The sequence below is a fragment of the Diaporthe amygdali genome (assembly GCF_026229845.1).
Source record: "Diaporthe amygdali strain CAA958 chromosome Unknown NODE_4_length_2575358_cov_65_588622, whole genome shotgun sequence".
Taxonomy (NCBI): domain Eukaryota; kingdom Fungi; phylum Ascomycota; class Sordariomycetes; order Diaporthales; family Diaporthaceae; genus Diaporthe; species Diaporthe amygdali.
The window spans coordinates 1037009-1064996 of NW_026517024.1; the positions used below are offsets into that span (position 1 = coordinate 1037009).

General features: G+C 50.1%; 11 protein-coding genes across 11 annotated transcripts; 4 read left to right on the forward strand and 7 right to left on the reverse strand.

The window, feature by feature from the left end:
- Window positions 1-763: 763 nt before the first annotated feature.
- On the forward strand, window positions 764-2794 carry J7T55_008508 (Alcohol oxidase; the record flags this gene model as incomplete). The annotated part of the gene is made up of 4 exons (XM_053138832.1): window positions 764-824; window positions 901-1241; window positions 1311-2128; window positions 2191-2794. The coding sequence occupies 4 exons, from the start codon at window positions 764-766 to the stop codon at window positions 2792-2794; spliced, it is 1824 nt and encodes a 607-aa protein (XP_052997783.1).
- Window positions 2795-2907: 113 nt separating this feature from the next.
- Window positions 2908-4572, reverse strand: J7T55_008509 (bicyclomycin resistance; the record flags this gene model as incomplete). The annotated part of the gene is made up of 3 exons (XM_053138833.1): window positions 2908-2971; window positions 3395-4381; window positions 4442-4572. 3 exons carry the CDS (start codon window positions 4570-4572, stop codon window positions 2908-2910), a joined length of 1182 nt encoding a protein of 393 aa, XP_052997784.1.
- A 447-nt stretch (window positions 4573-5019) lies between these two features.
- Window positions 5020-6522, reverse strand: J7T55_008510 (uncharacterized protein; the record flags this gene model as incomplete). The annotated part of the gene is made up of 1 exon (XM_053138834.1): window positions 5020-6522. The coding sequence occupies one exon, from the start codon at window positions 6520-6522 to the stop codon at window positions 5020-5022; it is 1503 nt and encodes a 500-aa protein (XP_052997785.1).
- Window positions 6523-7290: 768 nt separating this feature from the next.
- Window positions 7291-9124, reverse strand: J7T55_008511 (Cytochrome PaP450-5; the record flags this gene model as incomplete). The annotated part of the gene is made up of 6 exons (XM_053138835.1): window positions 7291-7718; window positions 7810-8268; window positions 8473-8541; window positions 8653-8755; window positions 8832-8948; window positions 9008-9124. 6 exons carry the CDS (start codon window positions 9122-9124, stop codon window positions 7291-7293), a joined length of 1293 nt encoding a protein of 430 aa, XP_052997786.1.
- Window positions 9125-10142: 1018 nt separating this feature from the next.
- On the forward strand, window positions 10143-11685 carry J7T55_008512 (O-acetyltransferase PaAT-2; the record flags this gene model as incomplete). Its single annotated transcript, XM_053138836.1, has 2 exons — window positions 10143-10340; window positions 10411-11685. The coding sequence occupies 2 exons, from the start codon at window positions 10143-10145 to the stop codon at window positions 11683-11685; spliced, it is 1473 nt and encodes a 490-aa protein (XP_052997787.1).
- Window positions 11686-11918: 233 nt separating this feature from the next.
- Window positions 11919-13271, reverse strand: J7T55_008513 (O-glucose prenyltransferase PaPT; the record flags this gene model as incomplete). The annotated part of the gene is made up of 1 exon (XM_053138837.1): window positions 11919-13271. The coding sequence occupies one exon, from the start codon at window positions 13269-13271 to the stop codon at window positions 11919-11921; it is 1353 nt and encodes a 450-aa protein (XP_052997788.1).
- Window positions 13272-13697: 426 nt separating this feature from the next.
- On the forward strand, window positions 13698-15867 carry J7T55_008514 (Cytochrome PaP450-4; the record flags this gene model as incomplete). Its single annotated transcript, XM_053138839.1, has 7 exons — window positions 13698-13726; window positions 13790-13878; window positions 13999-14219; window positions 14281-14397; window positions 14507-14681; window positions 14757-15371; window positions 15437-15867. The coding sequence occupies 7 exons, from the start codon at window positions 13698-13700 to the stop codon at window positions 15865-15867; spliced, it is 1677 nt and encodes a 558-aa protein (XP_052997789.1).
- A 401-nt stretch (window positions 15868-16268) lies between these two features.
- J7T55_008515 (O-acetyltransferase PaAT-1) lies at window positions 16269-17588 on the reverse strand (the record flags this gene model as incomplete). The annotated part of the gene is made up of 1 exon (XM_053138840.1): window positions 16269-17588. One exon carries the CDS (start codon window positions 17586-17588, stop codon window positions 16269-16271), a length of 1320 nt encoding a protein of 439 aa, XP_052997790.1.
- An 872-nt stretch (window positions 17589-18460) lies between these two features.
- J7T55_008516 (O-methyltransferase PaMT) lies at window positions 18461-19818 on the forward strand (the record flags this gene model as incomplete). Its single annotated transcript, XM_053138841.1, has 4 exons — window positions 18461-18718; window positions 18799-19077; window positions 19142-19192; window positions 19258-19818. 4 exons carry the CDS (start codon window positions 18461-18463, stop codon window positions 19816-19818), a joined length of 1149 nt encoding a protein of 382 aa, XP_052997791.1.
- Window positions 19819-20557: 739 nt separating this feature from the next.
- On the reverse strand, window positions 20558-22607 carry J7T55_008517 (Cytochrome PaP450-3; the record flags this gene model as incomplete). Its single annotated transcript, XM_053138842.1, has 8 exons — window positions 20558-20583; window positions 20709-20875; window positions 20938-21157; window positions 21220-21819; window positions 21884-21952; window positions 22039-22141; window positions 22212-22328; window positions 22392-22607. The coding sequence occupies 8 exons, from the start codon at window positions 22605-22607 to the stop codon at window positions 20558-20560; spliced, it is 1518 nt and encodes a 505-aa protein (XP_052997792.1).
- A 1423-nt stretch (window positions 22608-24030) lies between these two features.
- Window positions 24031-27717, reverse strand: J7T55_008518 (Cytochrome PaP450-2; the record flags this gene model as incomplete). The annotated part of the gene is made up of 10 exons (XM_053138843.1): window positions 24031-25218; window positions 25428-25513; window positions 25591-25733; window positions 25788-25948; window positions 26013-26462; window positions 26525-26549; window positions 26678-26999; window positions 27086-27217; window positions 27284-27515; window positions 27628-27717. 10 exons carry the CDS (start codon window positions 27715-27717, stop codon window positions 24031-24033), a joined length of 2829 nt encoding a protein of 942 aa, XP_052997793.1.
- Between the last annotated feature and the right edge of the window lie 271 nt (window positions 27718-27988).

A 27988-nucleotide genomic window follows, 5' to 3' on the forward strand; every position in this document is an offset into this window, starting at 1 on the left:
ATCCTGGCTTTTCAGGGCCCACGAGGTAAATGGTGAAAGAGGGTTCCGGATGGATGGGAAATATGCGGTCGGGCCATCGTAGAGATGACCCAGATATGCGCATCCAAGGCGGTCCTGCATGTCCAGCAAAGCTCAGATGTCATTTCTACCATCAATGCATACTGCCGGATACCATTCACTTCCATCTTGCGATCAGAATGCTCGGTGACGAGGCCGCTGTCTGGTACAACGGCTAGTCCCCAGCACCGCAACCCGCTTGCCCTTGGAGACAAGATATTGTACGGAACGTCAACCACATCGCCCAGCAGCTTTGCGACACGGTCAATCTTGTTCTAGATATCTGGGGCTTATTAGTGGTTTTGCGCCCGGCTTGGGCTACAAGAAAAAACTCCAAGGAAGTTGCAAGCTCCGCGACTTACAGGCCATCACACCGTCATCTTACATTTTACCGACCACAAACAAAATAACACAAGAGGCGTGTTAGGGCCATGGCGTCGGTCAAATTCGGTCAGCCGTGAGGAGGGCACCGTCAGCACACCCTATGATCCTCCCCTCTCTACGCCAAGTACCACCAGCACTACTATCGCCCAACAATATTTCTCAAGGTCAGGGTAGCAGAGCGGGGTTCGGCCTCATCTGCGCCTGGCTTACATTATTACCTCACACGAAGACTTCTTCGTTTCTTCTCGGTTATCGATCAATCTCCGCAGCACGTCTGGACACTCGCCCTTTGGACTGCAAAGCTCGCGTGGCTTGCGGCATCATGGCACTTTATACAAACCTTCCGGAGGCAATTGATGAGGTGGACGTGATCATTGCAGGAGGTGAGAACTCCTCATGCCTATGAACAACTTTGCAGCCTTCTCGCCCCCTCTCTGCTAAAGCTTGGTAATTCACTAGGTGGGACGGCTGGCTGTGTCGTTGCTGCGAGGCTCGCCGATGCAGACCCTGGGTTGTCCATCTTGGTGATCGAAAGCGGACCGAGCAATGAGTTGCCAACCGTCGAGTATCCAGCCTGCTTCTTGACCCATCTCGCACCAGACAGCAAGACCAGCCAGTTTTACCTGACAAAGAAGTCGCCCGAGGTTGCTGATAGATCACTCATTCTTCCCACGGCTAGTATACTGGGAGGCGGATCATCGATCAACTTCATGATGTACAGTCGGGCTCAGCGATCCGATTGGGACTCTTGGAATACCCCAGGGTGGTCCGCCGATGAGATGCTGCCCTACTTGAAGAAGGTAAACCAAACCTCGAAGTTCTCATCGGCCTGAAAACTGGAAAATGCCAGCTGATGGCCTGTCTCGCAGCTCGAGACATACCACGGCGAGGATGCAAAAGGTGTCCACGGCCACGACGGCCCGATACATGTGTCCCGTGGCACATATAACTCACCCAGGATTGAGAACGAATTCATCGCCGCAGCAGAGAACGTGGGCTGGCAGGAAGCACCGGACCTGACAGATATCGACTCCGTCAATGTCACGTGGCGAGCCAGGCGATTCATTTCACCCAGTGGAAAGCGTCAAGACGCAGCATCCACCTACCTCCTCCCGCGACTTCGCGATGGGAAGCACCCATATTTGAACGTCCTCGTTGAATCTCAGGTCTGCCGTATTTTGATAGACGAGAATAAGAAGGCTACTGGGGTCGAATTCAGGCCCAACCCACTTTTCCACACAGACAGTACGGAGCAGCCACTGCGCAGTGTCAAGGCGAGGAAGCTTGTCATCGCGTCCAGCGGCGCTTGTGGAACGCCGCCACTCTTGGAACGGTCTGGCGTCGGTGACCACAAGGTTCTGGAGCGTGTCGGCGTCCCTGTTCTTGTTGATTTGCCCGGAGTCGGCAACGGCTATGAAGACCATCATCTGCTTGCTTACCCATATCTCAATGAACTGGAAGCCGCTGATACGCTCGATAAAATTATCTACGGGCCATCGGTCAGCTTCGAGGAGCTGATGAAGGCTGACCACGAGATGCTAGGATGGAATGCTCAGGAAATACAGGTCAAAGTGCGGCCGAGAGAGAGTGAGGTTACCGCCCTCGGACCTGATTTTCAAGCCGCCTGGAATCAAGAATTCAAACCTTACCCAGATAAACCATTAGCGGTGTTAAGCGTAATCGCTGGGTAAGAGCTCTGGAGATGGGAGCCGAGGCCTTCTCCGGAGGACCGTACTAACTGAGACACAGTTTCCCAGGAGACCCTCGCCTTGCCACTGGTGAACCCTGTCTCTCAGTAACGGTATTCACCGTATACCCCTTCTCGCGCGGGAAAATACACATCACAAGCCCCGAGGTGGGCGTCCCCGTGGACTTCGAGACGGGTTTCTTCGCCGATGAGGGCCAGCTCGACGTGAAGAAGCACATGTGGATGTACAAGAAGCAGCGCGAGGTCATCAGGCGCATGGCATGCTACCGCGGCGAGATGGCCAACTGCCACCCGCCCTTCGCCACCGGGTCGAGCGCCGCGTGTGTCCAACTCACCGACGGCCCGCTGCCCGCCGGCATTCCAGACATCGAGTACTCGGCCCAGGATGACGCCATACTCGAGCAGTGGCTGCGCGAGAACGTCGGAACGACGTGGCACTCGCTTGGGACGTGCAAGATGCTTCCTCGCGACGAGATGGGTGTCGTTGATTCTGGTCTCGGTGTTTACGGTGTGGGAAACCTCAAGATTGCCGATCTGAGCATCGCTCCACATAACGTGGCCGCCAATACCAACAACACGGCGCTAGCTATCGGCGAAAGGGCGGCTGATATTTTTATAAAGGAACTGGGGCTGGGATCTTTGTAGCCTGGAAGTTCCCAGACGGGCTGGAAGACCGATCATTTGTGAAGCGCGTCACTTATACATTCTACACAATTTCGATCGGAAGACTGGATCGAAAATTTATCAAATTCATTGTTCTAGTCCTGTACTTCATCTTGTTGGAGGAGCTTGCTCTTCCTTCTCAAACGCGGGCCATAGACCCTGAATGCGAAAGGGATCGGAATCATAATCACCGCCAGACAACCGAGCAGAGTACAGGCCCATTGCACACCCAAGTTCTCAAACATTTGTCTGGAAAAGAGTGGGAACCCTGCCGCGACCGCCGAGCGAAGGATAATATTGGCAGCAACTGTAGATGCGGCTCTGTCACGACTTAGTAAAGCATCCATTAAATATGCACGAGATTGGCTTGTTGAAAACTCACAGCGGCAAATATGCGTCAACTAAATAGTTGAAGCAAGGTAGAAAGACACATAGAATGCCAAACCCGATGAATAAGCCTGCGAGTGTGGGTGCAGCCCAGTGAATCTGAGGCTTGAATCCAGTCCAACCGAACCTTACGGTAGTGACAATGCTTAGTTTTATTATACTCGAAAATTTAGGCAGATATGAAATTTCACTTACCAAAAAATGCCAATTGCAAATATGGGCGCCCCCAGAAGACTAGGCGCCAAACGCCATTCGGGAACAGGTACGTTTTTGTTTTCTGCCAGCTTCTCCACATAGGCCCAGTGTTGCGAAAGAATGAAGATGAGGGCTAGCACTTGTCCGATAAGGAGGCCAAGGAATGGAAGACCACTGACTCCTGGGGTCATGCCATGGACTTCCTCGAAGACAAAAGGGTAGGCAGTGAGAAGACAGTAGACCAGTCCGTAGATGAACGACATGTATAGCGACACAAAAAGAATCACTGGCTCGGTCACTAGCATGACCAATGGCCGAGTGAAGTACTTCTCAATCAGTGCTCTCGCGTCCACTTCAACCGTCTCGTGCTTGGCTTGAATGCCCCAATTCTTGGTCCGACGCCGAAGCACAGCAGCCTTCTCGACAAGGATGCACGGCGCATATGTCTCTCGCAAGAAGAAAAGCGAGATGAATCCGTTGGCGAAACTCAGTATTGCCGGGATATACAGAGCCCACCGCCAGCCCAAAGAGCTGGACACAATGAAACCCCCAACGAAGGGAGCGATGAATGGACCGCCGAAGACGGTCAGAGCATAGAGCGAGATAGCAACGCCCCGGTAGGTATTGTCGAAGACGTCCGCCAGTACCCCGGGCACGACGGTAAGCTGACCGGCGCCGCACGCGCCCGCGAAGAAGCGGCATATGAGCAGCGTCTGAATGTCCTTGGCAGAGGCGGACGCGACAGTGAAGATGCCGCCGGCCAGCATTGAGGTTGTAAGCGGCCACCTACGACCCCATAACTCAGACATAGGCGCCCAGACTACTGGGCCAGACGCGAAGCCGAGCACGTATAAAGTGGTCCCCAGAGTCCCGACCTCTGTAGAGACATTGAGCTCGTTGCTGACAGCCTTTGTGGCGGGCGCGAAGACGGCGCTGGTGAAGGACACTATGAAGGTCCCCGTGCAGACCAGGATGGATGCGAAAAGCCTCAAAATATCAATATCAGTTTTTCTGCCATTCTATAATTTCCGCAGGAAAGTATCATACTTGATGGAGCGTTTCCAATTGTAGGGATGCAAGGCATCGTTTGCTTCATCGAACTCGACTGTGTAGTTATCCTGGTCGGGAAGCATTGGTGGGATAGGCTTGCCCATGCCCATGGATAGTTTCTCGATCATCATCTAACCAATTCCCAGAATAATCTTAGTAAAGACGACTCTGAAATTTCAAGACAACTCTGACTCCAACTTCTCTGGCATGCAAGAGCCTCGTGTTGATTTGCCTACGGACCTGGGCTCCGAGCGTGGGTTGCTGCAGGCACACTCGAGATTTCGGATCGTGGTAGGCACATGAGAAAAGGTCCAAATATGTTTAGTAGTTTCTTCATGAGTCATTGAATGCATAGTGGTCTTTTCATACCCAACTTGTCATTTGAACGCCCTCGGTTGTTGCGGCTCTGGTGCGATTTCACATACTGGTTTATGTGTTGTCAATGATAGCGCTAGTGAAATCCGCAATATCCGCACTACGTACATTAGAGCTCAAACCTACTTTGAGGAAAAAGTTTGAGAGTACGGCAATCATCTAATCAAGTTGATTCATACAGTCCTCTATGATGCATTTAATCACTCTGATCCGCCCATAAAAGAAGAACCAGCGATTAAATCCGCATGAAGGAATTGATCAATGTCGATCCGTTGAAGCCCGGGCAAGTCAGCAACTAGTGCTTCCAGCCAGGAATAATCCTCGGCACTGGGACTGATTTGGGGTGTTGGCGCTATCTGTCGCTCCTGGTGGTGGACGTTCAAGGCCTCGCCGAGGATGGCTATGTCGTCCTTCCTACGTTGCTGGTGTAAAAGAACCAAAAGACATGCCGTACTGTACGCCTCCCTCATTACTTCCGTATCATACGTAGAGGCAACGAGACTTAAGGTTTCCATTGCCTCTTTTAGCATCACAAGAGATGATCGCGTATCCATGACAAGGAGGACGCAGATTATTTGGAAGGGCACGTTCGCTACCTGGTGCCATGGACAGCACTCTATAACCATAGTCCGAGCGCAGCCAAGTCCTTTCTTCAACAGAGCCAATACCTGCTCTACTAGGTTTGGAGAGATGTCGAGGTTTTGTGTATGGATGCGTCGAAGAATGCAGAGCACCAGGTTGCACTGTGCCAGGACCGATGGTGGTTTGGTGTGAACACCTTCCACAACTTTAGAAAGTTTGGACGTGAGATCTGTCTCATCCTTCAGCCTTCCAGGGTCTAGACTGACTGACACCGGGAGGAGACCCAGGACCTCAGCTGTGTAGTCGCCCGGCCTCGGTGCTGGCAGCAAGGGCAGATCGTCGGTGCGAAAAGAAACTCGGGAAAGTCCAAGGTCGAAAGAAGTCCACGCATTCAGATGATGCGCGACGCCGACGATCCTTCTCTTGGTATCTGGGTCACATTGTGCGCTTGGTAGAAGAACCGATGGTGATTCAGGGTGAAGCCCTGAGGCTTCCACAAGATGCATCAACATGGAGCTGGCTATCCATGTTGAATGCGGTGAGTCTGTCATTCGAAGATAGCTTGCCCGAAGCACCCAACCGATCAGAAGGTCTATAGGCGGAGGACCACAGAGATGAAAGTTGTCTAGACAGGCACGAGCTGAGCGAACCAGGTGTAATTCGGTGATTGTGGCGTTTCGTTGAGAAAATAAACACCCAATAGCGGCAACGCCACCCAGAATACTATCATATATGCTTGGTGTCTGAGGCGTCTCCCATCTTGTAGTCAGCTTTTCATAAAACTGCTCATGATCGATGAACCCGTAGCATGGGTCAACCTTCTCGAAATAAACCTGGGACAAAGATCTCATATGTTCCAGCGAGGTGATCTCAACGATAGGCAGCGGAGAAGAAACAGCACTTAGTTGAGCAGAGAGTTGCCTGGCTCCAATATTCCATCCAAAGAGATTGAGCTTAGGCGCTTTTGTAGGGTCAATCTTGAGGCCGAGGTTCCTGACGAAAGCCGCTCCGGAGTTGGCCTCCAGGCGTCGGACCAGACCGCTGTGATCAGATTCGACGGCACTGGGTGCAGGGGCAGGCGGTTGTAGAGGCTGTGATCCGAATGAAGGGGGCCCTGGCATGGCCTGCCTGACGCCTCGGGGGGCCCTTTGTCGAGGCTCAGGCTCGTAGTAACAGGAATAGCCCCAGTCAGTGCAAGTGAGGCAAGGTTCACGCCCGTCGCATCTTCTCTTGCGCTCTCGACAAGGCCCACAGGCCTGACGGGAACGCTTCCGCTTCAGGGAGCTCATCGTGCAAATTTAAGCGGATAGGAGGGAGGACGATGGACTTGATGCCGCCCGGCGCAAGAGTGGGTGAGTCGGAATGTGCGGAGTTGACGTCTTAACGCTATGACGCTTCCAGCGGATGCTGCGGCTTGGTCGGCTATTGCGGAGAATACCTTGGTGTCACAGAAGCTTAACGTTTGATCAAATTTACTTACAACTCAAGCGAATCATCCATTCTGTTTCATTTACAATTACTATTTCAGTATTTCCAGCATATAACATCACGAGTAGGAGTGTGAGTGCACGTAAGCATTGTTCTGACTCTTCTGCTTGGCCGCGGACCTCAAATTAAACACTTGGTTGCGCTATACTCGAGCAAGAGGATACATGTGAGACTCTGGCTGCTGAGAGCAGGGGGAGACTAAGCTCAATGCGTTCTATATTTTTATCCTAGCTTTCGAGGGGAGGGAATCGATATTTTCCCTTTCTCCCTCTCCTGCCTCCCCCCTCTACCGTCTTCATCTTTATTTAATGCATGATCGACCAAGGTCTCAGGGAATTTAAACCCACTTAACCGTTCCGGAGCCCCTGTTGAACGGCACTGACAGAGCGAATTCAACTCGCTCATGTATTTTGTCTCAAAGAGACTTCAGGTGCCTCCAATCGTCGGCGCACAAGAACCTGGGCAAATGGATCGGCGATCAAGTCGAACCCATTATTAAACGTGGCTGGTGTATAGTTGTCAGGCAGTTTCCATTCGTACTTGAGGAGGAGATGAGCCAGAATGATCTTCAGCTGCAGGGCCACGTAATTCCGGCCCGGGCAAGAATTTTTCCCGAAACCAAAGCCAGTATGCTCTACGCTAACGGTCGAGAAGGCGCTGGACTTGTTGTCCGACATTCGCGCGAAACGATATGCGTCAAACTTGTCAGGGTCTGTATAGTTGTGAGGGTCCCACATGCCGTGGTTCGACACCGCGACGAAGGCCCCCTTAGGTATTTCGACTCCGTGGTCCAGCTTGATGTTGTCTACTGCTACGCGTTTGAAGAAGGCTGTAGAAGTTAGCCGTCGGTTTTTGAGTCGGACCACGAATCATGAAGTTCTACGTCTTGTGGAGGAGGTTGCAATCGCAAGTGTACTTACCGCGACCAACAGGCTTAAGTCTCTGTGACTCCTTCAATACACTATCCATAAGTGTCAACTGGGAGAAAGTTGTCTGTTTCCATCCCTCCCTCTTCAACACTTGTACAAGCTCCTGTCTCAGGGGCTCGACAACATCGGGGTGCTCAGATAAATTCAGCATTACTGCACAGAGAAGATCCGTGGAAGAATGGAGGCCAGCCAAGGCCATTGTAAGCTGCACTACAGCTGCATCGTATGCCTGACCCTTGGCTACTTCCTCGAACCAAGTCAAGGTATCGGCGGGTACTGGTTTTCCCGCGGCCATGTCGCGTTTCCTTTGCTCGTGCATCGGCTGTATCATTGCGCGCGCCTCGTTGAGTAGAGCTCGAGCCGCCTTGGCCTTCGGGTGGAACCAGTGAACAATGGACACGAGGGCCCTGGGCCATTTCCGTAATGCCTGGACAGCTGTGACAACGGCCACTGTGTATTCTGTGTGGAGATCTACCCAGCGTTTTTTGCGGCACATTTCTGGGCCCAAGAATGTCCGAATTGAGCATTGGCCAACGAGACCTAGCATTGTACCGTGAAGATGAACAGAGTGCCAGTCTAATGCACAAAGTCAGTAACTGAAAATAAGCAGGGAAATTATCTTCAGGTTCCAGAAAATACAACTTCAGAACGCACCCTTTTCGTCTGTCCAATTCTCAGCCAGATTCACTTCCACTTCCTCAGTGATGGAAGCCGGTACGTTGGCTGTTGACGGTCAATCATACATTAGTGACGGCCCATCCTTAGAGAGATAAAAAGGGCATAAATGCTCATGACATTGAAATCCAGTAGCCACTAAGGCGCATGGGCACTAACACAAATATCTATTCATCCTGGTTAAGATGACATCAGGTATGAACTTGGGCATCTGGTCCGCGAATCTGAATGGTTCGAAACCTGGGAGGTACCCTAGGAGTTCCTGTACATATGACGTCTTTCTCAGAAAATCTGTGGACTAGATGCATAGGGTCGGGGCGAATGTGAAGTTGACGAACCTGAACGGTATAAGGTCCGCCTTGCAGTCGATCTTCCGTGCGAAGCTGTGGCAGGTAGCGAGGCGATAGCAGCAAAACATCAGTAAAATCTGTTTTGAGACGAATCGCGAATTTGTTCTAAGTGATTCATTAGTGGAGAGCAGGATTTGCTACACATAGCAATGCAATCTAGGTACCTGAGAGAAGCCCTGTCGTATAAGCTCCTGGGCATTCGAAAGAAATTTGTCGCGAGCCTTAGAGGAAAAGAAAGATCGGAAGGCACTATCAGAGTTAGGCGCGGGAAACAAGGACATTTTGCGATGATATGAAATATAGCTTCTTAGAGATGACAGAAGAAAAGCCCCTAGTGTCGCTGCCAATGCTGTGAAGAGGATTGGAGCCACAGGAAGCTTGAATTGACTGCTTGCAAGCCGATGCAAATCATCAACCACCATAAAAAGTTTTTCCTTCATTGCTTGTGGCATTTTATGACCTTCAAATGGTGCGTTACCGTCAAGTGCAGATGTATATTCAGGGTCAAGAGCTCGTATCGTCATCTAAACAGGAAGAAGTCGAGGCCTAATCACGCTGACAGTACACTGAGAAGTCGATATGATATTGGAAAACCATCGTGATATGGCCTGGTGCCACTTTAACTGCTGCATCTGAACAAAACACCGTTACATACCTGGGAATGTACACACAGCCCTAGCGTAGCATTTCTTGCCCATTCTGGCTCGCATGCGGCAGGGACCTTAGCCCTTGCTGATTTGCGGATACCTTCACTTCTTGCCAAGCAGTTGGTACATTCAGACTAGGCTATCAAAGTTCGTTACGACGGAGCATGGCCGGTATCCCAGTGATGGACATGATTCGAGGTCCCTAGTGTGAGGAGCGAGATGCTAATAAATTCCACGAATCGTATCCTGAACATTGTGCAATTAGGAGATATCGTGCTATCCTCATACTCACCATAAAATTGGGGCTTTTTGCAATTTCAAAGGAGTACGAGTCAAGAGAATAAATGTTCGTCTTGTACCATATTCTTGCGTCAATTATATGCCGATATTTGAACTTTAATTTTGCCTTGATATCTGCCTGGATTATTTCCAGGCTAAGCGTCACAGCCCTTCCGAAGTTTGCGCTGCAGCTCCGAGGCATTGCCCGCCACCCTCGCTCACTCTTTGAACTCAGAAGATTGCCATCCCTAGAGCAGACTGGAATTTCGATCCACTAGGTCTCGTGTTGTTCCAATCAGCCACAGTTTAACGGATATACAACAAGAAATCCCTGACGACAAAGTCCTGAAAGGAACAAGCGTTCGGTGGCAACATGTCTCAAACAACCGTCCCTGTCGATAGGATAGTTCCTTTTCATCGTTTTGATGATGCAATCGGTCTACGTAATTCTATTTTAGTCTGGACTTTGCGATTCGACGATGTTCTCGATGCCGCAAAACTTCGTGATTCTCTTAATGCCCTTCTCAGCATAGGGAACTGGAAACGCCTAGGTGGTCGAGTTAGGAAGAAGGTGAGCGGGCGGTCCTCATGTGTAGGCGGGAAGCAGGAAATGGAAGAGTCAGATACTGATCTTCATGTAGAGAGACGGCAAATTGGAGGTCCATATCCCAGAGAGCTTCACTCCTCAGCACCCAGCAGCTGATTTCTCCCACACAAAGCTGGATTGTTGTATCGACGAACACGCTCTCGGACGCCGCTTACCTGTAGCTACAGAGAAGCCAAGGTTACATGAATCATCAACAACCTTTCATGAATTCGCGACACGAGAGAACCCCCCTTTGACAATTGAGGACTATTGCAACTCAGACCTGCCACAGATTGGATTGCATGTTGTATCTTTCACAGATGCCACCCTCGTCTCGGTTTCATGGCCACACACCATGTCCGACGCTGTTGGCATCCAAACACTATTGATAAATTGGAGCAGAGTCATGGCAGGACGGGAGATCGAAGTGCAGCATTTGGAAGATGTTGAAAGCAACCCGTTGGACAACCTCGAGGCCGGTGAAGGGGGCACCTTGAAGCAAGAAGAATGGATATTGAAAAGCAGTCTCGTCAGTGGTATTTGGTTCGTCATCTGGGTTGTTCGATATATCTGGACCATCATATGGGTATCGCAAGAGAGCAAGCTCATCTACCTCCCGGCTAGAACAATCAAAGCCTTACGACGGGAAGCCGAGGATTCATTGGTCGAACAGACTCAAACTCTCGTACCAGGTCACATTGAGAAACCTTTTGTTAGCGATGGAGATGTCATTACAGCATGGGCTGTCCGGATGGCATGTTTGCACCAGGCATCACAACAAACTTCACAGCAGTCAATCACGATCATAAATGCACTCGACGTTCGGGCCCGTCTACCGGACCTTTTCAAGCAGAACACCGCCTACGTCGGAAACTTCGCTTTTGCCCTATTCACAACAACCACAGTCGGTCGGGTTATGAGCACTTCGCTGGGCGAGCTCGCACATACGGTGCGTCAATCTCTACTGGAGCAGGCCCCACAAGCTCAGATCCGCGCCATGTTTCAAGAACTTCGAAAAACTAGGATGGGAGCTCTTGTTGTCGGTACGGCAACGAGCAGCCCGCTGATCTTCAGCAACTGGAGCAAAACCAAGATCTGCGAGGTTGTCGACTTCAGCCCAGCTGTGATCAGGCGTGGCAAGCAGGGCCCAGTGATTTCTGCACCGGGCAAACCCGTGTATCATCATTCTCTCCATACAAAGCGGAGCCAGACGGCGCGAGACGCCTTCAATATCCTCGGCAAGGATCCGGCGGGTAACTACTGGATTGCTGCATGGTTGCCACCGCGCGCATGGCCAAGAATTGAGGAGGAGATGCAAAAGCTGCCTTGATTGGAAATACAAAGTTTGGTCGAGCACAGCAAGGATCTGGCTATGATTTCCATAGGAGGAATTTACGCTCACAGGAAATTTCGCAAGTGTTCAGACCTGAAGCCTCGGGTGATCGGCCATCAAGGGCAGAACGAGATTCGAATTCAGGAGGCATGAATATCTTGTGGGAAACTCTGAACGAGATTCTTTTCTCATCTTGACTCAGGAAGAAGAAGACTCTCCACTTAGTATATCTAGTCTCTAGTCACAGCTTTGCTATTTACACTGTAGTATATCGTCAAGTACGCGCCAGTCTCAGCACTGTACGCGTACGACACTTGATTGTGAATAGATATATTACCGTCCAGGTCTGCCCTTGGGAAAGTCTGCTTGATGTGCGTCAAGTACTCATCAGCAGCCTCATCTCGGCCCAGCTTCCTCAGAGAAGCAGATATATTTCTCGCTATTTTGCGGTCGCTCTGGGCATATTGCCACTGTGGCACATAGAGCTTGACAAGCGGCAAGCGGTCACCGGTTCGCCATTCGAAGCTGAAATAAAGACAGCCTAAAAAGAAGGGGAGCTGTTTTGCAGGCCGATCAGAAGAGTCCGGCAGTTCGCCTTCGTCGACATTGACCAGTAAGTGCCAAATGGAACGTAAGAATTCCAAGCCACGCAGCGTTGCCTCGTCTTTGGCGATCCCTCCGAGGGTGAACACAGTTCTGATGAAGTTGAAGCTGTTGTGTTGTTGTGAAGACACGTACAGCTTAACACGGGATCTCTTAGGATTGGTCGAGTCGATGCCCAGGTAGTCGCAAGACATGTGGCCTGGGCAAGAAGTATTGAAGAACTGATGAAGAAGGTCTGCCACCGGCGACAGCCCCTCACCGTGAGGTTCAAGTGAACGGACAGCGTCCAGACAGTAATCCAAGGCGGGGCTTCCAGTAACCAGGGATTTCGCCAGTGGAAGGAAATAAGTCTTCATGGATTTTTTGTCAGGGCTGAGGTCGAAAGCAAAGTTGAACTGAGGAGTGCGCTGGTAAAGGTTGAGAGGTGGCGGCAGTGAAGTCCTCTCAGCTTCTCGAAGTCGTGTCACCTCATCAGGTGCCGTCACCATAAATTTATCCACGAGTTGCCACGTCCATGTCAGGTCAACGTCTCCCAACGCGCGCTGGAAGGACCTCAGCATAGAGCATACCGCTTTCTTGCCAGATGGGTCGTCTGCCTGGGTATGTGGCCCAGACACAGCAGTAAAAGGCTCCATTTGAAACCGTAATACGCCCTCATCTCGACTGCTGATGTAGTTGACGCTCATCTCTACCGGCGCCACGGCCTCGTTGGCCATATGTCCGGTTGGGACGGTGCCCATCCATGGGGCACAGTGTTCTCGAACAAAGCGCAGGTGAGATTCTTTCTGCAACTCAGTGTAGCCACCAGCCTGTTTAAAGAGACCGGCCATCTCGGGCCTGCAAAGCCTCCACCAGAAGTCGGCATTGCTGTTTGATTCGAGTTCAGTGGGAAAGTTGGTCTGTTTTGATGGAAAACTACAGTCCAGAGGAAGGCCGGCCTTGGCTGGAGCGGCGCTACCATCCAGGACCACGTTTGCCATTTTTGTGAAATATTCAAACAACTTGCAGGTGTCTCCAATGCTCCTGAAAATCCACGTCAAGTTCAAGACTGGGACATGTAATCCTGTTGCTGTGCGAGATACCCAACGCGCGAATCTAATCCAGAGTACCTACATACCCAGGTAATATGAAGTTATCGAGGTTCTTGCAATCACCTCGGTACATGCATATAAACAAATACGTAGTAGTCTAGTTTCACGTCTGACGATGTACGACAGTCATCTCTTCAGCTGAGTATCAAGGGGCGGTCAGAGTTTACTGACTCGGATGAAGCTAAAGTTATCACACGGAACTATCCAGGGCAGTGACATGTACATTCATGAAGCTCTGGTCAGTGGGTTGAAGTTACATTTGTTTATCGTCTGAACACGACCCACTTCAACGCCGGAGACAATATACTTTGCGCCATGTATCCACCATATACTCTTTTTGGATGGTAAATAAGCGCCCATATTTACACAGTGTACCACCCCAGTAACGCATGCTCCATTATCCAAAGTGCCTTGACCAGCCAGGATGGAACGAATGCCTTCCCGGCCGGATGCCCCAAGTGGGTACTCATGGCCAAGTTACTGGACCGATACCGAGGTCAGCTCGTCTCACTTACGTTTTGTAGGGGTTGACTGTTCACTTGTGTGGCAGGGTGGCTCTTTCAAACGAATCGAAGCCTGGAGATCTCCAGTGAAATTGTTATCTGAAGGCACTCAGAGATGGCCAAGTTTACCGTCACCAGTTTGGAACGCCATCTGCTCCTCATAAGCACGGTGATAGCCGTACTGGCAGCTTTGATTGTATCAAGAGGCTGCAATTATTTGTTGAAGCGCTGGAGACTTTCTGCGTACCCTCTGTACGAGGACAAAAAGGTGACGCCCATAGAAGAGCTGCACAGCTCCAGAGATTTGATCGCCAAAGGCTTCGCAAAATCACAAGTAAGTCGTCCAGAAAATTTGAAATTCGGGATTATGGGCTTTCTGACATGTTGAAATCAAGGGAAAGGAAATCTGGAGGATCAATACCACGATTGGAGAGGTCCTCGTTGTATCACCGAAATATATCGAGAAGTTTCGATATGGCCATGGCTGCAGCGCGGCGGCATATACAGAGCGTGTAAGTTCGTAGGAGAAATTCGTTCCCCATAGCCTAACGGCTTCAAAAATTATTTGAAATGAGAGAACCCCAGTCTTTATTTCCAAGTCTGACCTGCGATGTATTCCAGGAATTGCCTATCAGTGCACCTGGATACGAACCTTTCACCTTTGCCTCGAATGAGTGGAGGCAGCGCAATGCAGATATAATTCTTCATCGCCTCACCGGTCTTGTATCCAACCGCAAAATTGAGCTTTCTGAAGAGCTTTCGAACGCTCTGGAGTTGCGCTGGACGAATTCCACAGGTATGCTCCCTTACCCAGCAAGCATTGATATGACCTCATGAACACGCCTTGTTCCTGACCCGAGCATCCTGATAGACTGGCATGCTGTGTCTTTGTTTCAAACTATGACTGCAATTGTGGCGCAGACCACACAGTATTTCTTCACCAACAGAGAGCTCTGTCGAAATGATGCATACATACAGAGCTTGTTCGCCTATTCAAGCCTCGCCTTCACTGAGGGTCGCAGTTTGATGAAATGGCCACGAGTACTCCATCCTCTCGTTGCTCGTTTCCATCCCGCATCTCGGAATCTTCAGAGCGCTCTTGAGAACGTTAACAAACATATCTTCCCTTTCGTCAGAGAGCGCAGGGCTGAAATCTCCCGACGTCGTTTTGAAGCAGCCCAATCCGGGAAGGAGACGCCACTCGCTGATGAATGGGTCGCATGGCTCGACGAGAAAGCCGGGAACGAAGACTACAACCCTGGTGTGGCCATGGTCTCTTTCTCCGTTGCAAGCTTTCATACCACCACGGATTTCATGTGCCAGCTGCTTTGCGATCTGGCGAGGAACCCTGCCATTATTGAGCAACTGAAAGAGGAAGCATCTGATGTGCTCAGAGATCATACATGGACCAAATCGAGCTTCGCACGGCTTGACTTGATGGACCGATGTATGAAAGAGAGTCAACGATTGAAGCCTATTGGTGCAGGTAAGTACATGTTGCGAAGAAAGAGTCAATTACTTCGAGGGCAAAGCCAGTAACCCTTGCTGCAGTGTTCCTCAAAAGCAGAGCTCAAAAAGACATCTCGGTGGAGAACGGCAACACTATACCCGCTGGGTCATTGTTCGTCGTCTCGGGCCATTGGATGCACGACCCGGCCATTTACCCGGAGCCCGAGAAGTTCGATCCTGGTCGACACTTGAGACATGCCGAGGAATCGAAGCCTAACAAACCTAAGCAGTTCACAGCAGTCAGCCCAGAGCACATGGGCTGGGGCTACGGCAAGCATTCCTGTCCTGGTCGATTTTTCGCGGCCACTGTGGCCAAGATGCTCCTGACCCATATCTTATTCAAGTATGAGTTCAAGCTACCAGACGGAGAGCTGAACCAACATGCTTACGACTTCACAACTGAAATTCTTGTTCGTCGAAGGATAGAAGAAGGTGCGCTGAACTTGGACAGCTTTGACAGCATCGATCGTTGAGAAAGAAGACTGCCGCGCACTATGGTAGTTGCGTGGTGGTCGGGGTAGTCTTTTTTCTACTGTTAGCAACTTTATCCTGGACATCAAATGCTACAACCTCACGGCCCGAGGCACATTTTCAAGCCAAATTTCCTGATCTGGACGATAGGTATTGTTTGTCTCGTATGGTCTGAGCCTCTGATTTGAACCCGGGCTTGGCAACCTTTGCAAAGTCGTTCGTGGTCTTCGGTCAGTCCCTGGGAGAGCCAAATCATGACATAGCTGCGCTAGGCTCCAGCATCGACGGAATCGGTTTTCATCGGAGCGAGCTGTTCTCTTCCGTTAGATTTGGTCAGATCATACCCAAAGTCCAAAACTTTAATTGAATCTTTTTAGAGCTATATCGTTGTCTATCATACGCACTATCTGCTCTTCCATTCGTATTTGCCAGGTTGTTCTTCTGTGCGCAACAATTTCTGATAAGCCCACTTCGACACTTGAACAGACGCCAAATCAACATATCGGTAGACGAAATCCGCCAAAAGAATAGTCATAAGCCAGAAGACCATCGCAGTCAGTGATATGGCAACAAGGTATCTCTCTTCCGTATCACCACCGATGAGCGCAATGAATCTTCGTCCTAATGCATGACCCAGAGTATTGAGCAATGGCCCATGAACTAAAAACAAAGCAAAAGAAATCCGTCCCATGTACTGTGCAAACGAATTTGTGAAGAGGACTTGCAAGAACGGATGATGGTCAAGAGTGAGGACCAGGCCTATAGCTGCGACGGGCATAAGAAGCTGATCACCGAATCTCTCAGGAATCATGGATGCTAGGGTTACAAAGCCCGGTGCTTCACGGCCTCCAAACGCCAGATGTGGTGTACTGAGAGCCCATAAAGAAAGAACGAAGCAGCCTACACCGATAGCCCTGACAAATAAATGTTTTGACCACGACCTGGTATCTTTCGATGGAGCTCTTGTTGACGAGGCCTCACCCAGCTCCAGCCGCAGGTCGCAGATTAGCATCCCAGAGAAGAAGAGAAAGAGGGCCCAGTATATAAAGAAGCATTGAAAGAAAACTGCCATGGCTAGGCAGAATACCATGCGAGCTCTACTTTTCACCCGAGAGAATGCCATGAGAAACATGAGCAGCACCATAGAGCTGTTAAATTCCACAGGAAGAGTCCACAGCACGTAGTCGTATGGATTATGAAGCTGTTTGACTTGGTCACCAGGATCTCCCTTTGCGACAGTGCGTCCGACAGGGTCCATGAAGAGAAGTTCGTTCCACGCAAAATTGTTTAATTGCGCCCAAATGTTGTCGAGATGTGGAGGCTCCCATGCTGGAACAGCGACACCAGGCATGTGCTCTGCCTTGCCGTACCAGTTGAGCTGCGTCATGATAGCGCAGAAAAAGGTAACTATAGTAGTCGGCACGAAAAGCCGTGCATGTCGGCGGAAGATCGAGGACGAAAGCACAGAAGCTGCTTCGTCGAATCTTCCTTGTCGAAAGAGCTTGAGTGGCTTGTATGACAAGCTATAGCCGGCGATGACGAAGAAGATGTATACGTGGGGAGATCCTGAGATGAGCAGACGGATTATAGGCAACTTCAGAAAAGACTGCCCAGGAAACCAAGGCTCATGAATATGCCAGCCAAACCACTGAAGCGTACAGTGGTGGACAACGACACAAGTTGCAGAGATGCCTCTGAGGCCGTCTACAGCGGATGTAAGCATGTTGCATTGAGTATCTATCCAAATGGATGCTCAGCTTGCCAACCTACCTAGCCACGACGTAGAGTGAAGCATTTTTTGCTCACGAGAGTGCTGTGAAAAGCTAGGTCTCAAAATTCCGAGGTGATTTTGCGACCTGTTTGGAGAGGTCTGATTCTCCTTTACGCGTTGGCGCCATGATTTCAGGGGCTTCTGTTTTGTCATTGCTTGCATTGTCGAATACGACTGGCCTAACTCTATCATGGATAGTTCCCAATCGAAGTCCGGCTTATCTCAAAAGACGTTCGTGAATTAGAGGGTCCAGTATTGGAGCCATTCCGCCGAGGAGAAGTCTCCGCCGGAAGTTATCGCCATTACTTCTAAAGCTAGACCAAGTGGAATCGAGGAGTTTGCGCCAAGAATCTCGAGTCAAGTGCAGTGTTGAAGAGTTGCAAGGATCCCACTATGCCTGTGGAACTCGAGTCAACAAACTTTAGTAACCTGGCCGACTTCTTTATAGTCCGCGCTCGTGGAAAGCTCCGTTGAGTACAGTGTGTATACTTGAACGCTCCACTCGATCCTGCTCGCTAAACCTGGAGCAATTGAGCGCTATCTTTCTCGTACTTTGTTTTCTTCCGGATGCCGTTGTATCGGGGCATGGGCTGGGTCTCCTTCAATGCATGTTTGAACCAGCCCGGAAGTTATTGAGGCTGTAGGTGAATATGTGCACAAGAGCAGGCTGGGATACGCTTTGCTTATCATGACCCGACAGTCTATATAGAACGAACACGCTCCGAACTAATTCCAGTGAGACACATCGACCAAGTCACCTGATTGTACTCGCCCGCTAAGATATTAAGCTCAACTCGGAATTGATTATTAATCTATCTGACAAAATGGGTGACAGCAAGACAAACGGCCGCCAGAATACTTCTCGTATAGTGGCACTGGCAAATACCATTCAAAAGTCTGTGGCAGAGCTGCAGGCTGTGCTGGATAGCAAAGGCCTACCGGCTCCGTCATTCGCCGAAGATGCCTCCCCCGATCCACTCCCATTCGAGGCCCAAAAAGCCCAGGATGCAGTGCTCGATGCAACAGCAGAGCTGCATGACATTCTTCTTGAGCCGACTGCCCTTGTTCTTAAGACCATCTCGGTGAGTAAAAGTCATTGATTCTGTGATCGAGCAAGAACAAATCCCCTTCAGCAGTGTTTAAAGTATTAACTCTAATTTAGAATGAATATGTTGCTTTCTTGGGGTTCATTTCCCGCTATGACATTCCCAATTTTGTTCCTCTTGGAGGCCGAGTGTCTTTCACCGACATCGCCAAAAAGACCGGCTTTGAGGAGGGGATAGTCAAGCGGCTCCTGCGTGCCGCCATCTGCAGGCGTATCTTTCAGGAACCTGAATCTGGCTACGTCGCGCACACCAAGGCTTCCAAAGCGATGCGATCCAAGACTCTACTGACTTTCTTGAGAACGGGTGCCGATATGGGGTGGTACACTATTTTCAAGGTAAGATGTATTGCAATTTCAGGATCAGGATCTTAGTCAGCTAACGCGGCACGTCTCATTCCAGCTTGTAGACGCGGCGGAAAAGTGGCCGGACGTTCAAGAACAGGATCAGACGGTAAGCATGAGTCAAATAGCATATTGCCTCAAATCCAAAATTCGTGATGCTAATTCGAAACTCAGGCGTTCAATCTTGCACATGATGTCCAGGGAACTTATTTCGAAAACGTCGCCAAAAGTGCCAAGAATGCTGAGCTGTTTGCGAGCGGCATGGCAACGCAATGGGAGCTTCCCGGTTATGAGCTCCATCATCTCCTGGACGGCTATGACTGGACAGGACTCGGCAAGGCCAAAGTAATCGACGTGGGCGGCTTCAGGGGCCGCATCTCTATTGCCCTTGCTGAGCGCTTCCCGGACCTCGACCTGCTTGTACAAGACATGGAGATGAACGAGGCCGACGCCCATGCCGCTGTGCCCAGCGCGCTCAAGGACCGTGTCCACTTCATGTCCCGCGACATCTTCACCACACAGCCTGTACGTGCCGATGTGTATTACATCCGTCAGATCTTCCACGACTGGTCCGACAAGTACTGCACTAAGCTCCTTCGAGCCCATACTTCCCAGCTCGAGGCCGGATCCAGTGTCCTTATCCACGATTGCATTCTCCCTGAAGTTCCAGGCAGCTCTCTTCCCCTCTGGAAGGAGCGGGACATGCGGCAAGTTTCCTCCCAATGCACACTTTGAATTCAAGGATATATACTAACGATGTAACCTGAATAGAGCTATGGACTTGGGATTGGTTGCCCATATGAACGGCCGTGAGAGAAGCGTGGATGAGTGGCACAAGCTTGTGACTGAGGCTGACCCCAGATTCAAGATTCGTCAAATCTCTCAACCGGAAGGCTCCATGTTGGCCCTGATTGAAGTAGTCTTCAACGCCTAAGCAGTGAAACATCATGGAGGGCTACTCAGCGTCCATTTTAGCAAACGTCGAGATTTTATATTTGTTATTAGATAGCTCGTACACTAGTACGGATCACTTGTCAAATTCATTCATCAAAGCAGATTTCCATGTAATATGGATTGTGAAGTACTCAGTGACGTTAGACTGTTCCTGGGCGTGTTTTCTTGAACAAATCTGTAGAATGCCTCTCCAGTACCATTTCGCTCTAGGCACCCATTGTTGAACCCCATTGTTCTTTCATCAAAGCATCAAAATGTCACTACCGTGACAAGAGCTTTAAGCAAACTCTTGTTGACCCAGTGAGAATGGAGCCATGTCTTTGGCAAATTCATTCTGGTGTGGAACAAGGCACTTTGCAAGATGAACTTATAAGGATAGATCGTAAAACGCTCCTTGGGGTACTAAATTCACAGCCTTCACACATTTACATTACATCGAACGGGTGACAAGTGTTGACCGAAGATCCGCCGCTTTGCCTAACTCGACATGTAGTCATTGTGGATGAATGAAAGTCTCTACTTACGGCGCCTGCATATCCTCCAGCCCTGATGATCGTTAAGGTCAGAGCCGCTCGGCTTCTCAACACAGTCACCACCCAGACAAAGACAATTCTTCACCGGCGTCGGTCAACCTGGTAACTTAACTTCCTCTGCACGCCGCCTGATCATACATGAGGCCATAATGTCCGTGATACTATCAAAGCCATTGTTCACACCTTTCGGTTGATACCCCTCCGGAAAACGAAAGTCATACTTGAGCAAAATGTGAGACAAGATGACTTTCATTTCTTGTGAAACGTAGCCACGACCGGGACAGGAATGTTTGCCATAGCCGAACCTATGTTATTCAGTCAACGGTGAACATGTTCGCTCTGAAGCTCTGATTTGAGTGCAACATACCCGACAGAATCCGTGGTTATGGATGTGTAGCCTGAGAAACGTGCTGATTCTGGACCTTCCTCTGCTTTTTTGATGAAACGATAAGCATCGTATTGTTCTGGATCTTCGTAGACGCTCGGATTATGCATCCGCTCGCCCGATACTGCCACATAGGAACCTTTGGGTAGGAAGACATCATTGCTGAGGTGAAGGTCCTCAGTGACAATCCGCTTGTTAATGACTAGATCCTGAGGTCAGCATGTTGATCTTAGTGCATGATGTATCATTATCGAAGGTGCTGACCTCTGTTAATAGGCTTCAACCTCTGGGATTCTTTCATGATGCTCTCCATCAATTTCAGTTGCGAAAGTGCTGTCTGATTCCACCCGTCTTTGGTCACAACATCGACCAGCTCACTCCTTGCGGCAGCTACGACTTCAGTCTTGTCTCTAAGGTCGATCAATATCTGACAGAGATGGTCTGTAGTGCTATGCATAGCCGCAACAGCAAAAGTAAGCTGTGCCACCGTGGGATCGTAGCTTTGCCCGATGCTGGCAGCTACTTCTTCGAACCAGTCCAGGGCAGTGTCAGTTACTGCGGACTTGATTTGATTGCCTTGTTTGGCTTGTGCCCGCCTACGTAAAATCGGTTCCATAATTTGCCTGCACTCTGACAGTATCGCCCGGACCGCTTTCGCTTTGGGGTGGAAGTGGTGGACAAGGGGTAAAAGAAAGCGCGGCCACGGTCGGAGCGCGTGCACAGCGCCGATTCCGACAACTGTGTACTGGGCGTTCAGTTCAATCCAACGTTCGTTCCTTGCAAGCTCAGGTCCCAGAAAAGCCGACACGGATGCTCGTGCTACCAGGCCCATGAGCATCTGGTAAAGAGGAATAGAATGCCATTCTAGTGTTTAAATTCCCCTTAGTCATTGCTTCGATTAACATAATTAGTTTATTTTCTCACGTACCATTCGAATCTGTCCAATTATGGCTCAAGAAGTCAGCGACCTCCACGGACTGCTCGATTGCGAGCCGAGCTGGAGGATGGGCAAGATACCGATCAGCAGACTATTCAGGCTCCCAATTTTCTAGGTCACCAAAACCAGTGTTTTTTTATGCTTACGAAGAGCTCGGTTCAGCCTTTTAGTGATGACAGTGTGCATGAGTTCCCGATGGTCCCCTGCGAACGAAAATGGTTCGAAACCCGGAATATCACCCATAAGTTCCTATCATAGATCACGTATTAGCTCCAGAATTGGCTGTCGTTTTCGAACTCCTTCCAGACTTCAGATTTACCATTTTTGTGTAATCGCCCGTGGACAGTCCGTTGTCGCCCTTCATTTCTTCCGCGTAGTGGCCACCCAGAATGACCATTTCTCCAAAGTCTGTTTGGACTCGAAATGCATTTTTATCCTGACGCAGGTCAAATACTGGTCAGCTAATATTGTAAATTTCAATCAAGTGGAGGACATTAACCTTGGCCAGTCCTTTGCGTGATAAGTTTTTGAAATCGACAGCAAATTCCTCGGTGGCCTTGCGGGTGAAGATCCTATCCAAAAGGCCAAGATTGTGAGCCAAGGGGATCTTGCGAATTTTGAAATGATATCTGATCCAACTCGCCAGGCGTGAAAGCAGAGTTCCAGCAACAAAGACAGCAGCCAGAGCTGCCACGGTGTCCATGGTGGAGAGCATCGTGGCGTTCAAAGAGTGCCAGGAGTCGCAAGTCAGTTGCAAGCGAACGCATGCACTACCAAGCAGCAGGTGGACAGTAGATGAACAAGCGAAGCTGCGTACGTCATATTTCCAAAAGTAGTCTAGGAATTTGAATTTATCAAGTGCTGTGGACACGAGTGGTGAGACCCAAGCCATAAGCCCCGTGAGATCAATAACCTCGCCATATTGCTTAAAATTCAAGGTTGCGGAGGGGCACAGCCCAGGGCGCTTAGTCCACTAAAACCTAAAAATGCCGTCTCTTCGAGATGGCATGGGATACAAAGTATATGGCTAAGCACAGTAATTGATTAGCTATCTCACCGCACCGCGCTTCTCATACGCGTATCACGCGACTCGTACATGTTGACAACCACTTTAAATGCCAAGATGTTCGTATTGTGCTTCCAAACATCACGCCGACGGATTCGCCGAGTAATCAACAAGTGGTCATGACTGATTCGTGCAAGATTCTTAAAAAGTGGGCATTACTAACTAGATTCATGAATGTTTCCATGGAGCCTCGTGAGGTGTCAAAAGCGGATACATAGTCGAGATGGTTGAGGCAACTCGACTATGTAGTATCCACCCCGCGCGGTCCCCACAGCCAGTGATGCTTAACGTGGAAGTTGCCGCATGAGATCTTGGCGCGATAAGTGTGGTCACTAGCACAAGGCTGACGAGTCAGCAGTACAGCTTGATACGAAAGGGTGCTGAACTGCATACTTGGCGCGAGGGGCTGTTGACATAAGGTTAAGGAGTTAGATGATAAAGCTTAACATAAAAGTTGCCAAACAATACGCTTAGCGCCAGACATAGGGCTGCCGAGACGAGGCTGACGAGTCAGGTAACAACGTGGAACTTGCCGAACCATGTGCTTGGCGCAGGAGGTCACTTACACAAGGCTGACGAGTCAGGCTGCAGCCGCTTGCCACACAGTGTAGCACCCCTTCAATAGTTGTCCCGGCGCGTATTTCATCGGAGAAAATTAGGTGCGACATCTCCATACAATTTTTGAGGATGCAGTACGTCCAGGCCGTCCGTGACAAGGCTCTGGATGAAGCATCCCGCACTTTCCCCATGTCGTCCCCGCAGCGAACCACTTAAGCGCGCACCGGACTTTCAATCTACCGCGCCAGCCATTGTCTCCACCCCCTCTCCCTCCAAGCCTAGCCAAGAAAATAAGAGGGGGGGGGGAAGTCACTGGTTGATTGGGCAAGCAGGAATACTGTGGTTGACTCGACAGCAGTCGAGGATACTTGCCCGCACCACCTGAGACACGGTCTAGTTGACAGCCCAATTTTTAGAATTTGACAGCACAGGACTAGGAGTTCTAGACTATTGGGTCATCTATGTACGATTACGAGGAAGCTAAAATCAGGTACAACACAGTAGCAGACAAAAGTCAATTGGTGGAAGGAAATGGTTCAAACATCGCGACGTGATGGAGCTTGCCAGCCGGGGCGGTGAGCTTCACTGGCTCCAGAGTTCTTGTCTGGCGCAAGTGGAGAGTCCCCCATCGAAGGTATTCGGCAAAGGTACCTGGAGCACAGTCGGTCCCGTCATGTTTCGGATCATCCCAAATATCTGCCAGACTCGAGACCATCGCATCCTTCAATCCATGACAGAACTTCATGAGCATTGTATTGGCAAGCATGTCGTTGACAAACTCCTCGGCATCGCCCCGCTGCGGCTCAGGCGCATCGTATCGGGTGGTTAGCAGTTCAAATTGCCTTGATCCGAGATAATCGGTTTTTGGCTGATAGTACCACATCTCATCCAGCGCTGCCAGGAGGAAAGTTTTCTCTTCGATACACTGGCGGCCATTCCAGCCGTCGTTGGTATCCACCAGGTCTCTGAGTCGGTCGAGGCAGTAGACCTGGGCTCCGTAGTCTATTATCTTGTCCGTCTTGGCCACGGGCTCGTTGTTCTCGTCGGTAATCAGTCCATGAGTAAGACTGCTCAGCGGCCGCAAGTGTGAGAGGAGTGGGTGCTTGTGCAGGCCATCACATGATGACTTGTCGCCCCACAAGTGCAGAAAGGTGTCGTGCCACCGACGCAATAATTCCATGTTCTTGCGACCCATCATCCAGGTATTGATGATGCTGGCCTCGCCGGGACGCATCATGTAAGTAAATGCAGCGAACTCGTAACTTTGCTTCGGGTCGGCCAGCACGTCCCAGACGTCCTGAATAGAGCGCACGAGTATAGCTCCTACGTCCAGCCAACATCCTCCATATAGGAAAAGCAGCGGGAGGCGGACGAAATCAGCAGAGTGTGTGGCGACATATGGTCCAGACATGCGTCTCTCTCTCATAGCCGACGGGAGAAGATGCGGTGGTACAAATCGCTCATAGTAGTTGGCTGAGCCTGGAATCCCGTCCAGCACCCGCACGGTCCATTCCGTCCCAAGCATGCGCGCCCAGTGCACAACATTGCGCTTGGTCCACGGGGGCATATTTTCCCATCCGCTGTGCCAATAGGCCCACATGTTCTTCTCGCTATCTGTCGGTTTGACATGCGCTGAAATGGACCGTACTATTTCCTCATCACTGCGCGGGTCTAGCTCGGATGGAGGAACCGGGGTGGTCCCCTGAGGCGGTTTGATTTGTGTAGGTGGGGACATAGTTTCCCCTGAAAGGACGTAGGTTCAAATGCTTATCAAGCCCTGTAAGAGGCAGATGTGTGAGGTAGTATTGTTTGAAGGGTGTAAAGACTCTGAATGGGGAAACAACACATGCGATCTAATTGTCCTCGGTCTGGTCATATTTAAGAAGGGGAACGTTACATGGTGGAACCCACCAAGAAGCCGACACAGTGCAGAGACGAGTATACCATGGATAGAGCCGCCCGTAATGCAAGTGATACATAATTCGTGCCCTCATCCGCTTTCAAGCATAGAATTCGACGGTGAATTCAGTGACTATGTCTTGGCCAAATTAAGCTTCCACGGTAACACGGATACCTTTACTATCAAGCCGAGGCAGCGGGAGGAGGAAATGGCACGCTGGGTCCCCGTCTGACTCGTTCGTCTCATACAACTTCAGCTTCGGTCCTTTCGGACCGAAAAGCGACGCAAATACTAGGGTAATTTCGGCGTAGGATAGCCTGTGATTTCGTGTTAGACAGACGCATGCGGTGGGCGGAGCTGGATCCACTCACTCAACACCCAAGCACCGACGCGAGCCTTTGGTGAAAGGCACGTAGTTCCTATGCATCTCGGGAGTGACATCTTCAAGCCACCGTTCCGGGTGGTACTCCGTCGGATCTTTGTACACCAATGGGTCCATATGCATAAACAAAGCCGACATACCGACGGGTGTCTGTGAGATGCTTAGCCAAATGCCGTCAATAATCTCACAAAATCGCGTGGTTCCGAACACTCACATTTCTAGGAATGACCCAGTCCTTGTAAATCAGCTCCTCGTGTGGTGACACTCGCGGCAGACGGTGAGTCAAGCCCGGGCTAAGACGCAAGGCCTCCTTGATGCAAGCCTGAAGCCACGGCAGCTTCTCAAGCTCTGCGTAGGATGGTATTCGTTCCGGGAAATCCTTCATCGGCTCTCGAAGCTCGTCCCGGAGACGCTGGCAAACGCTGTCGTTCAGCAGAATACGTACAGCTAGAAAGTCCATAGTACGTGCGGTGGTCACGGTACCAGCCCCCATGACCACTTGTGCTTCAGACGCCAGTCGTTCAACAGACAGCTCAGCCTCTGGTAGATCGCTATTGACGATGTGATCAAACAGTGTCTCGCATTTCATTTTGTCCTCCTCATTCACAAATATGAGACCTCTCTCTTTGCGTTGTTTTGCATCAATGATATGGTTGACTGACATCTAGTTTGTCCTTCATCAGCACCGGCACTCGCCCACATGCACGGTCGAGGGGCTTGACATACCATTCGCCAGTCACGAAACATTTGACTTCGAGGGTCCAGTTTCTCCAGCAAAGACGTAGGAATCAGTCTTACTATTCTTTTTGCACCATCACACCGTTAATTTGACGCATCCCGGTACATCAAAAGTCTTCAATGGAAAGGATGAATACGCACTTGATGACCCACGGAAAGTTCATGAACAGAGGCATGGAACGAATCAGCGTGTGAAACAACTCATACCAGTATGGATTGAAGTCTGAATGACGTAAAAACGACATAGTCGGATTAGCAATGCACAAGACATTAACGACGTCGCCTGCCATAGCAGCAAAAACGTGGTCGAGTCTCAGAACTCTGCCGGTCCCTCTGTACTCATGGAGCCTCTGCACTAAGGTCACAGTGAGCTCCTGGAGTCGATCCTCTAGTCTTGCGATGCTTCCTTTGGAGAAGAAGGGCTCCATCGGTTTCCGCCGAAGCCTGTGGTGATCATGGTCGACTGTCATTCCGTGGGAGCCTGTGCCGAAACTTTAGCTTCGTCATTTATAAGAGTCACGAGACTTTTGTCCTTTAGGTTTTTCCCACCATTGAAGTCCATTCCATCTCCAAAACTTGGCAAGGCATTTGTCTTCCTAACCGATCCTCCGACATAGAGCACGTTATAGAACTCCGGATCATTGACCGATAGTTCGATCGGGTTTATTCGAACAATTGGTCCTTTCGACGGCGTCAGCGGTCTGCAACCAAAGCATCGTTTACTTCTTCTGGCACCAGAGCACGTACCATATTTTTCATGCATGCGTTGAATTTCGTATAGATACGCCCCCTGGCCAAAATAATCCCAGGCCACCTCATAAAGATGCGTTGCAGCTGCAATTTTGGGACCAGGAAACTTAGCAAGAGGGTGGAAGTAAATCCGGTACACGATTTTGATGATGAAAGAGACACAGGCATAGACAAGTGGCCCTATGCAGAGGAGTTGTAACTTGTGATGCTGGAGAGCATCCAAGAGCCCCTGTAGCGTGCTCATGGTACAACAATTGTGAACAGAACCCAGATATCACAGATTGCATGAACTCTGCAGATGCAGAAATCAGCGTGTCACAACCGTGGCCAGTTCTACGTACATCAAAATTCAGCTTTGGCATCATTTGGTCGCGGATGGGCCCGACGACGTATATATATGTTTTCCCCTGAGGATTCAAGAGCGACTTCATTTGCGTCTCCTAGAAAAGTACTGCGTCGAGGGATTATTTTGTTAAGACGATGTAGCTTTGATCCTCTTCCTAGTCGGATGACCTATGCAGTAGCGGGGTGACTCAACGATCTCGATGTCGGCCTCTGCAATACCCACTCGTGGTGTCTGGGTACTCAGATCCAGCGCTTAGATGGCGTTCGTAGAATCACACACATTCAGCGAGTCGTGCACAGAATTAACATCGAGGTTGTTGGTCCGCTGAACACTGCATTCAAGCGCTTGGCGAACAG